This window comes from Cebus imitator, unplaced genomic scaffold (assembly GCF_001604975.1).
Source record: "Cebus imitator isolate Cc_AM_T3 unplaced genomic scaffold, Cebus_imitator-1.0 Scaffold85, whole genome shotgun sequence".
Classification (NCBI taxonomy): Eukaryota; Metazoa; Chordata; class Mammalia; order Primates; family Cebidae; genus Cebus; species Cebus imitator.
In genome coordinates, this window is record NW_016107400.1 from 5979529 (window position 1) to 5991301 (window position 11773).

Below are 11773 nucleotides of genomic sequence, written 5' to 3' on the forward strand. Positions count from 1 at the left end.
AAAAAAAAAAAAAAAAAAGAAAAAAAAAAGCAGCAGAGAATGTCCTTGAAGAGGGTAATAGGGAAATGCTGCAGGTCATTTTTTAATTGTTCAAAATTTATTTAAAGCATCCTTCAAATGGGCTTTTCTATCCATCTGTCACCAGGTAAAATAGGTAAACTTCAATAATCTATTTTGAAATCAAATACAGTGTTGGTTTGTAGTCTTGGAATATAAAAGGGCAATAGAATTTACCAGCAAATGCTGAAAACAAACATTTGATGACCAGGGTTTAATTTTCAAATCCTTAAGGCCAGAGTGTTTGCCTTGGTATCGTGTGCTGGCACCCTCAGAGCGGTCCTCCTAATCTCCAAAGCCACCTGTGCCCATTCCCAAGGGCCCTTGGTGCTGCGGTGAAGCCGGAATGAAAAGGCAGGTCCAGGCACCCAGGAACTGTACCATCATAATGAACTCTGGAATGCAGAAGTAGAGGAAAAGGACAGGGAGGCACTAGCCCTGTTTAAATGTAGAACTAAGCCGGGAAGCCCTGAGGTTTCAGAACAGAAGGTCAGTACCATCAGCTTTGACAAAATAAAAATAATACAAATAACCCAATCTGGAGGCGGGGGAGGAGGCAAGAGAGACAAGGAATTCTAATACCCTCGTCTTTCAGTGGATCATACGTATCAGTATCTGTCTGCAGTGGAAACAGGATTAACACAAAGCAATGGCAACTCCAATCTCTTCATAGTTTTCATAATCTTGGAGACAGCTTCTGCGGAATGAGTATCTTTTGTGGAGGAAAAAAAAATCTTGACCAGGTGTAGTGTCTCATGCCTGTAATCCCAGCACTTTGGGAGGCCAAGGTGGACAAATCACTTGAGGTCAGGAGTTCAAGGCCAGCCTGAGCAACCTGGTGAAACCGTCTCTACCAAAAAAATACAAAAATTAGGTAGGTGTGGTGGCAGGCACCTGTAGTCCCAGCTATTCAGGAGGCTGAGGCAGGAGAATGGCTTGAACCCAGGAGGCAGAGGCTGTAGTGAGCTGAGATCGTGCCACCGCACTCCAGCCCGGGTGACAGAGTGAGACTCAGTCTCAAGAAAAGAAAAGAAAATTGTTAAGTTCAATAATTCCTTTGGTTTCATTTAGTGTCTCTTTTTTCTGATTAAATTCAAATAAAATTTATATTGTGCATATCTTGTTTTTCTTAAAAACAGCACTACAGTAGAATTCCATTTCTTCCTATAGATTTATCTACTGATGCCCGCTCAGCCTTTAACATGTGTATGGGCGTGCAGAAAGGGATGTCTGGGTTGCTGGACATCAAAATGCTGACACTGATTAGCAGCAGAGAATGTCATTTGAACCTTCCCTTGAAGAGGGAAATGCTGCAGGTCATTTTTTAACCATTCAGTGGTGGCACCTTGAAGGTATTTATCGGATTTTTTTTTCTTATATTGCTTGAGTTTCTAAAAATAAATTCATATACAATTTGTATTGTAAAAAATCAAGTTAAATCATTCTTGTTAAAAAATGAGCATCACAGAAAGGAAGAAAACTACCACTGATTACACATCTACTCTGTGGCCAGAGCTGTGATACATGCTATCAATACACAGAATCTCACTTAATCCTCACCAATCTATATGGCAGGTGGATCATGAGGTCAGGAGATCATCCTGGTCACCATGGTGAAAACCCGTCTCTAATAAAATACAAAAAAATTAGCTGGGCATGGTGGTTTAAACCTGTAGTCCCAGCCACTCAGGAGGCTGAGGCAGGGGAATTGCTTGAACCTGGGAAGTGGAGATTACAGTGAGCTGAGATCACGCCACTGCACTCCAGCCTGGTGACACAGTGAGACTCTAGCTAAAAAAAAAAAAAAAAATGGTCTCATGGCATTTTGCACAGAAAAATCATAAAGAGTGAAAATCACAAACTCCAAGGGTAGAAAGAACCTCATGATCATGTCATTTAACTGAGCCCTTTCACGGATGGGAATCCTGACTCTCAGAGGGTGAGGTCTGACTGAGACCATGCAGGGGCCCTTGCAGGCTTTCTAGATGGTGGCAGAAAGCAGAGCATGTTTGCTTTTGCCACGAGTCATTGTCGTTTTGTAAAAAGATCTCTTGGTTATTAAAGGCCCATAACTGGAATCCAAATGGCCCTGAAGAGTCAGTAAGATACATTAACCAGGGGGCTGTACTGCCCAGTAATCCAAAAGGAAAGTGACAAGATCTGGACCAGGGGAAAGACAGCAAGTAGAGAAAACAGTACTAATAGGCAATGCCTTGAAGAATAATTCCAACAACCAGAAAAGAGAAGAGGGTGCAAGGAAAGGAAGGCAAGGTGATTCTGGAAACAGCCAAATAGAAAAGGTTTCAAGGAAAGAAAGGAACAACCCACCAAAGCCTACTCAAAAACACGAGATCAATTCTGATTAGGCACTCCCCTGTGTAAAGTTCCAGAACCAATTCTCCAGAAACACTGTGAAAATCATTCCATCTCAAAAGACAATTAGCTCTTCTGACCTGGCCTAACCTATGAGGCGGCACATAATCTCTCTTACTTCTCCACTGCTCCAAATGAGGAAAGTTAATCAAGCAATTTTAATAATCCTGAGAACTGCCTGTGAATACAGTATCAGAGTCACTACAATAAAGATAAGAAATTCATGCTAAGCAATGAGGTGAAATTGGAAAGTGACTCTTTCCAGCCTGGGAGAGTTAAAGTGGGATCTTCCCAAAGCTCCTGGAGCAGGGAAGGTTAAGCCCACATTCAGTATGCTTGGGTTGGAGGCTGGACCCAGGGGAAATCAATTCGGTCAGTGGGAAACTCACGTCCATCTTGGAAATGAGCAACAGCTGTTGTTTGATGCGCAGGAACACAGAATCAAAAGCCAGCTGGTGGGCCTGCTGGTTAAGCCGAGTCAGGGCTGCTCGAGATGCAGCCAGCAGGTTGTGGTTGCTTGACCCTTTTTCCTAAGGCAAGAAAATGCAAAAGGCAGTTGTTAGGCCTGAGACCCAACCCAAGTATTAGCTAGTTACCCATTTTGAAAACTCACAGAGAGGAGAACTGGGGGGGTTCGATGCAATAGTGGTTCCCTAACGTGGCTGTGCCCCAGGCCCCCCTGGGGAACATACTGAATTACAGATTCCTGAGCTCAATCCCAGAACTACTGCATCAGAGTTCACTGGGGTTGGAGCCCAGGAATCTGTATTTTAAATTCACTTTCCCAGGTGATTCTGATGCGTTTGGGCTAACATGAGCTCAGGGACTAGCAGTTTAGAAAAAATTCACCTGTGACTATCTCCCAGTGATAGAGGAGGAGGGAAGGTAGGGGAGCAGATCAGAAGCTTCACATATAAACCAGAGTGGTGGACAGAGCCCTAATTCCTAGGGAGGTCAGGTCAAATAAACTTGGTTGAAAGCCAGAGTATGTACAACCTCCATAAGTCCCAAGGAATTCCAAATAGCCTGAGAAAATACCGAGGTAGAAAGCATAACCTTAGTTTTGCTATTATAAATGAACTGATTACAACAGACATAAGTCAGATTAGCAATAAAGATAAACAGAGTTGCTTTAACCGAATCACAGAAGCATGGATGAACGAGTTTACAGAATTGCTTTAAGAAGTGTTTGTCAGGCTCAATGCAGCCAGTTGGTAGGTCAAGGTGCAAAGCGATGGGGAGGCCCTGGGAGAATAGCACCGAAACTCAGACGTGTCCAGGCACCCTGCGCAGTTCATTCCCAGAGCTCTAGGCCCTGGATGATTTTCTACTGCATCTGGCCACACACGGTGGCTCACATCTGTAATCCCAGCACTTTGGGAGGCTGAGATGGGCAGATCACCTGAGGTCAGGAGTTCGAGGCCAGCCTGGCCAATATGGTGAAAGCCTGTCTCTACTAAAAATACAAAAATTAGCCAGGTGTGGTGGTGCATACCTACAATCCCAGCTACTCAGGAAGCTGAGGCAAGAGAATCACTTGAAGCTGGGAGGTGGAGGTTGCAGTGAGCCGTGATTACGCCACTGCACTCTAGCCTGGGCGACAGAGTGAGACTCCCTCTTGGTAAAAAAAAAAATCGACTTCATCTGGTGCTCCAGGAACAGCAATGTCTCCTCTGCCTATCACCAAGAGTGAAGTTCAAGCCAGACCAGTGAGGGAAGGGGATGGTTCTGCAAAGGGTGCCCATGGTCTTCTTATAACCCTGGAGGCCATTCCCAGGGAGTTGTGTGACTCATTCCATTTGATAGGAGGTCCTCCTGTCCCTGGACCCCAAGAGGCCCAAAGCTCAAAGGCAAGAGCAGCTTTATGGCAGGCAAACTAAGAGTTTAAAGAAAAAAAACAGGAGAGAACATCTATCCCTAAGTCCTCATGTTCTCATGTGGAGGAACTCGCACTCCAGTAGACTCCTGGTGACTTTGCAGCCTGGATCCTCCCTTGAGAAAGAGGAGTGACTTCTCTTGCTCCTCTCTGGTGTCCTGGGTTGGAGTCCTCTGTTACAGGTTCTGCCTGCTTGCAAGCAGTACACATCTGGTCCCCTCTCAGGAGGCTGAACCTGCACAGAGTCAGGGGCTGTCCAGCTCTGCCTGACCAGCTGACACGTTTCATTGTGGAGTGAATTACAGCAAGTCCCCCTAGCTGCAGATCTAAAGCCAAATTCTCTTTTATTTTTATTTATTTTAAGACGGAGTCTTGCTCTGTCACCCAGGCTGGAGTGCAATGGCGCAATCTCAGCTCACTGTAACCTCTGCCTCCCAGGTTCAAGCGATTCTACTGTCTCAGCCCCCCAAGTAGCTGGGACTATAGGCGTGTGCCACCACACCCAGCTAATTTTTGTATTTTTAGTAGAGATGGAGTTTCACCATGTTGCCCAGGCTGGTCTTGAACTCCTGACCTCAGGTGATCCACCTGCCTCGGCCTTCCAAAGTGCTGGGATTACAAGTGTGAGCCACTGCACCCAGCCCGTAGCCATGGTCTCTAACCTGGCTTTCATCAGTAATAAAGATCCATCTCTCCTAACTTCTACATCTGTATCTCAATGCATTTCAAGTTTAGTACATTAGCTCCTTAAAATCGCAACATAAATGAGACAGAGAAGTAGTGGCAGGGTACGCCCAGCCCAGGGCTCACATACAGGGCCCGCCTGTATCCACGAGAGCGAGAGGGTGAGTGATGAAAGGAAGTGTTTCATTTGCAAGAATGCCATCCATTTGGTCTCATACCTTGAGGGTATAAAGTATCTCCATTAAACTGGCATATTCAGCAGGGTTATCTTTCTGGAGGTAATTATATTCTTGCCATGGGTTCTTGGCAGAGCTCTTCTTGTCTGTCAAGATGCTCTCCTGAAAACCAGCCAGGCTCCGGGGGCTACAGGAATCAGACAGATACTTCCCGGCCGTGGACAAAATCCTGTAATGAAAGGAATGACCATCATGCCCTGAGCTATTTGCATGAAACTTTCTTCTTGGAGTGGTCAGATTGCTCCTTACTAAATTCTAAGATATCGTCATGAGACAGACTGAATTAAGGCCAGTTTAGAAGGCGATGAAAGGATGTCCTTCATCATTGAAGAGTGAGCTCAAGAAAAAATCTGGTGTTTTTATTCCTGCTTAACACTCACAGTGCCAGAATATGCCATCTCCCTGATACGACCGACAGCCTACACAGGGGCAGCTCGCAGTTTAGTCTGCAACACTGCACCTTCTGTGGAGGCTTTTCTTGCTATATGACCATCGAGGTGTAGAACAGTCAAATGCCAGGGTGGGCCACCAGCACTGCCATCAGAGAGACCACTGGGCAGGACAGAGCTGGCTGGCTCCTGGAAAACAGTGACAGCAGCTCGCTGCTCACCTCTTTACCCATAGGACCCACCTGTCCCACATGCCAAGCCTGCATGGTGTTTGTGTTCAGTGGCACTGGGAGGTTTATTTTTGTGGTTTAGGTGCTACAGAGAGATCTATTGAAGCTGGCACTTTCCAAACTCTTCGAGAGAGACAAACACCTAGAGGAGGTTCCATGATAATCCACCCCTTGTACTGCTGGGAAAGTGGAATCTCGACCTCCACCCTGTTTTTCCGTAGACCAACTTTACCACTCATCCTACCCATTTAAGTATGTACAGAATTATATGAACATGTGTTAACTAGGAGAACCGCATTATGACATATCCCCAGTGTGGCTAATTCCCTGACTCCTCCTTTACTGTAATGTCTTATGAAAACATTGCTTTGGATATAGCAGTTTTTAGGATGTACTCACTATTTCAAAAACAGATCCTTGAGTTGGTCAAGAAATGCCTGTACTTGCAAATAAACCCCAACGAAAGGATCTTCCTCAGGAGCCACTGCTGACATAAGCAGCTACCTGCCTCTGCCATTAAGGTCAAGTTCATTCTTCCTGTTGCTTGGGCCTACCGGTAACTTTGGTTGGACCTCTTGTCTGTCAAACTGTGGCCTGTCTCTGCCATTGCCTTACTTCCAATCTTCACTGGTTCTTGCCTGGATCGCAGCAGGCTTCCAACTAACTGGCTTCCCTCTCTCTAGTCCTCAAAGTTCCACTTAATCTGTCCTCCTAAGGGTTAGCCGAATGATCTTTCCAGAAGGCAAATCTGATTTTTCCCAAAGATAGTGCCTCACAGGGTCATTAGAAGGGCTTGGCAGAGGAGAGGCCTTGGGGACCCCAGGAGGCACTCAGCCCTCGGCCCCATCAGCCAATGGCAGAGCTCCCAATGGGCTCTCGCTTCTGTTCTGCATGTAACACATGCTGTCTCATTTCCCTCTGACTGGATGGTGAGGACAAAACATGGCGTGTTCTTCATCTGTGAATGACTAGCACCTAGCAGGGTACCTGTCACGTGGTAGGGACTCCACAACTGTTGAAGGAGAGGTGACCCTGGCTTTGGTGACCAGGTCTTTGGGGGACAGTTCAATGAGACAGTCAGGTTTGGGGAATCTAGTATAAATGCACAAGTTTCCATGGCTGAGAAGTGGGCAATCACTTGTCCTAGTTGAGGGAATCAATGGAATTGTAATGCTCCCTCCTCTGTGCACATCTATTGCATTCTCTTGGCACAGCAATGAGCATAATGGCACACGCTGGATGCTCCCATTAATCTCTGAGCTCCCTGAGGGCAAGAATTGTGTTTAATTATCTGATATCCCCAAGACCTAGCTTAGAGCCAAGGAAAGCTGTGGTCCAGTGGGAAGGGAGGTAGGGGTGAGTAAAGTGGGAGACAGAGATGAGTGGGGCTAGAGATAGGGGCGAGTGGGGCAGGAGGTAGGGGTGAGTGGGGCGGGGAAGGCAGTGGGTGAGCGGGGTGGGAGGTAGGGGCGAGCGGGGCGGGAGGTAGGGCAGGAGGTGGAGGAGAGTTGCCAAGGAAGGTCTGTGCTCTTTGTTGGCTGTTTCTTCTCACAGTTCTGTGTTTTCCATCATCTCTGAGACCACCAGCTGTCTTTCAGTCCAAGATTTTTTTGTGATGTTTCTCATTATGGGGAAAGACTCGCAGCAGGATAGAGGGGGAGCAGCTGCTGCTGTTCCTAACTCACTCCTGAATGCCCAGCACGGAAATTGTGTGAATAAAACCAAAGTGCCACAGCCATACAATGCAGCATGTGTGAATAATACAAATGAAGTAAATGATAATTCCTAGGACACGGATTTTCCTTAATCTCTTAATGAAGTTAAGTATTACATTCTGAAGGGTAAGGAAAGACTGGTTAGGAGAATGAATGGGGACACAACAGATAAAGGATGGGCCTCTCTCGGCTGCATTTTGCAGCCCAGAGAGGCTGAAAGCCTGGCTGAGCTTCAAGTCAAGAACAGCTTGGGTGTATCCAAGGAAGTTCCTGAAAGAGATGATGTCATCCTGGAAGCACTAAGCCTGGAAAGTCACCATCTGTGTTCCTGGCTGGAAGGCTGCACACTGTGTGTGTGTGTGTGTGTGTGTGTGTGTGTGTGTGTGTGTGTCTGTGTGTGTGTCAGGCACCTATAAAGCTTATCTTATCTCCCCATCAATCTTACCTGCAGCAACTAGCTTCCTACCAAGGACCACTCCCCACCAACAGAAAGGTGGCAGAGGCCAATAGGTCAGAATATGCTGGGCTAAGATTGACACTGGCCACCAGGTCCTTAGGATCACTTCTTTTCAGAAAGGAATCATTTTGTGATTTATGGGCTGAGTAAAGCAAGGCCGAGTTGAAATCTCATATGAGAGCTTTCTCTTGTCCTGGGCAGGTTGGGTGAGATATAGGGGGACTGCTGTGGCCCCTCTGTATTCTCCCAGCGCCCATTACTAATTTTTGGAACAGTGGTGCTTTCATTTCACTTTGTACCACTGCTAAAAATTCCACCACCCAGAGAGTACTTTAGGGCAATAAAGAATCACCCAAGACAGACGTTAAGGGATTGCTACTGGTCCCTCAAACAACCATATGAAACAGACCTCTTCCCCTTAGCTCCTAAGGAATAGAGGCATCAGCCATACCAAGAGAATCGAGAGATTTCATTGAAAGGAATAAAGAAAGAAAGGAATGTGAGAAGCCAGAGCCCCCTTGAAGGGAAAATCTGTCCAAAGGGCAACATAAAACCCCTGGCAGGTATGAGAAGAGAGGAAGGGGGCAGAACAAGCTTCTCCAGGGCAGACCCCAGAGATTTCACTTAGACACACAGCCCTTCAGCAGCATGGAATGACCGCAGGACACAGAAGGCAGGCTGCCAAAGTTCACCCCGATCCTGAAGGCTGGCCCAAGGGACTCCACCACCACTTGTCACACCGTTTCTACGCAGAAATTTATTCTAAGTCCCAACAACTGACTTATAAACAAGCAGTCGGAACCCACCCCATTCCTAATTTGGAGACAAGATGTACTGTTCCCTCATTTAGGCTGAAACCACCATATCAAACCAAAATTATGTGACCCTTGCCAAGTAGGACAAAGCCTTGCCCTTTTTAGGTGCTCAGTAAACATCTGATGACAATAATGACACACTGTATCTAGGTACAGACAGTCCTCTTGCCCTGTGTGTGGCCTTCAGATTTGCCCACATGCTGTCCTTGCTGTACTGTGTACTAGACCAAGTTTCTGCTGATCAGGAGCCCCAGTGTCTAGACGACAATGACTACTCTCTCCTACCTGTTGGCTAGCTGCTGCTCGAAGTCCCCACAATGCCGCAAGAGCTCTCCACAGGTGGCTATTATCCTAAACAAAACAAAAAGCACTTCAAGTTCAAGCAACCGGAATGCCAACCTTTACAGGACAAACATTGTCTCATTCATAAAAATCCTATTTGTTCCTTTTGGTAGTTCTGGTTCTGGGAAAGCCGTTAACCATTTGCTAGCCTGAAATGTTTCATTCATTAGTCATTAATGTAAAAAGAAATGCTGGTCCCTTCCAATAACCTCCATTGTCACTGGCATCTCTGTGCTGAAAGCACAATTCTATCCATGGCCCCCTCAGATAATTTTACATTTCCAAAATACTCAGCTTTATCCTTGAGAAAAACAGGGTAGAGAGACTTTATACCTAAAATTGTATTTTGTTTTAGACAGAGTCTCGCTATGTAACCCAGGCTGGAGTGCAATGGCGTGATTTCGGCTCACTGAAACCTCTGCCTCCCAAGTTCAAGCGATTCTCCTGCCTCAGCCTCCCGAGTAGCTGAGGTTACAGGCATGTGCCACGATGCCTGGCTAATTTTTTAAATTTTTAGTAAAGATGGGGTTTCACCACGTTAGCCAGGATGGTCTCGATCGCCTGACCTCATGATCCACCCACTTCAGCCTCCCAAAGTGCTGGGATTACAGGCATGGGTCACCACACCCAGCCTCCTGTGTCTAAAATTTTAAAATAAAAATTTATGACTTAATATTTCTTAGATGCCTGCTAGTTGCAAGACAGAGAAAACTGTTTTGGTATTAGAAGTATCTCTCCCTGATCATATGAAAGGTAGATGAAGATTAATCATTTATTCTCAGAGATAAGCCCAAATGACCATCATATCTATACTGAATGATCCTTTAATCTTCAAGTAATTTTATGCCAGGCCTCAAACTCCCAGCTGCTGAGTCCTTCAACACCAAACTCATAATGTCAGGACAAATCCAAGGATTAAAAACATCTTAAGTCTAGTTAACTTTTAACTTTCTCTAAAAGTGTCCATCATCACCAGGGTATCTAGGTATTCCATCATAAGACAAGTTTATGGGAAAGTAAAATATTCCACTTCCCTTGGGTGCAACAGAAGAAACTTGTGTATAATATTTTTTAGAAAAGCAAGCCACCACGGATGATAAGGGATATAGTTAGCATCTAGAACATTAAATTTTTTCAATTTAATCTTATTTTAAGTTCTGGGATACATGTGCAGAACGTGCAGGTTTGTTACATAGGTAAACGTGTCATGGTGGTTTGCTGCACCTATCAACCTACAGAACATTAAATTTCATCAAAAAAATAAAAGTCTGGTTGGGTGCAGTGGCTCATACTTATAATCTCATCACTTTGGGAGGCCGAGGTGGGCGGATCACAAGGTCAGGAGATCAAGGCCATCCTGGCCAACATGGTGAAACCCCGTCGCTACTAAAAATACAAAAAAATTAGCTGGCTGTGGTGGCGCACGCCTGTAGTTCCAGCCACTCAGGAGGCTGAGGGAGAATTGCTTAAACCAAGGAGTCGGAGGTTACAGTGAGCCGAGATCATGCCACTGCACTACAGCCTAGGACTCCGCCTCAATCAATCAATCAATCAATCAATCAATAGAAGTCCAGAACAGAGCCTGTGAGACAATCATCTAAAATGGTCCCGAGTGGTCCTGGATCTACCTAACAGCCTTCACTGGGTCTGGGTCTGAGGTCAGGCAAGACATGAAAGTAGGTGAAGCACTCCCGGTGAATGGCTGGTTCTCTCTTGGGAAAATACATCCAGGAGGAATGGTTTTAAGAAACAAAAGCTTCCAGATTGCTTTTTATTCTTTTTTTTTTTTTTTTGAGATGGAGTCTTGTTCTGTCACCCAGGCTGAAGTGCAGTGGTGTGATCTTGGCTCACTGCAACCTCTGCCTTTCAGGTTCAAGCCATTCTTCTGCTTCAGCCTCCTGAATAGCTGGGATTACAGGCGGGTGCCACCACACCTGATTAATTTTTGTAGTTTTAGTAGATACGGGGTTTCAGCATGTTGGCCAGGCTGGTCTTGAACTCCTGACCTCGTGATCTACCTGCCTCAGCCTCCCAAAGTGCTGGACTGCAGGCGTGAACCACCACGACCAGCCTGCTTTTGATGTTTGTTGTGCGGTGCTTCTCTCCTCTCCCAAGGGGTCTGAGAGCCTAATTGTATTGCTGTTAGCCCACTTGGGAAGGAGAGAAGCACCACACAACAGGGAACCCGTGCCCAGTGTCTCAGGGACCCTTGCTGCCAGCCCCAGTGGCTATGACAGTGCAGGCCCAATGCTGCCTGAGCATCTCATTTTTAGGTGATATTAGAAATCCAGATCATGTTAAATCTAGTTTTTAGATACTGGCAACAAATCCCCTTGTTAAAAACTGCAATGATCAAACATGTCCATAGGTGAGATCTGGCCATAGGCCAGCAGTCTGTGCTCTCCGGCTGGACATGTCAAGGACCTTCTCATGCGACTGCTGACCAGACCCCCATCAAGCCTCAGGACCTGGGGCAATAGGGTGTCTACCTAGTGGCCCACAAGCCACACAGGCTATTCTAGAATCTGGTCATCACAACCACTTGAGAGGGTCACCTCAATTCCTTTCACTGAATCCTTCTTTTTTTTTTTTTTTTTTT

General features: G+C 46.0%; 1 protein-coding gene across 1 annotated transcript in view; it reads right to left on the reverse strand.

The window, feature by feature from the left end:
* COG7 (component of oligomeric golgi complex 7) overlaps positions 1-11773 on the reverse strand; it is a 72937-nt gene that overhangs the window by 17769 nt on the left and 43395 nt on the right. The window contains exons 10-12 of the mRNA XM_037740616.1: positions 9118-9183; positions 5209-5395; positions 2820-2960 (exon numbers count right to left, since the gene is read on the reverse strand). Of these exons, the coding sequence (XP_037596544.1) occupies positions 2820-2960; positions 5209-5395; positions 9118-9183 (394 nt within the window). The remainder of the gene's footprint in view (positions 1-2819; positions 2961-5208; positions 5396-9117; positions 9184-11773) is intronic.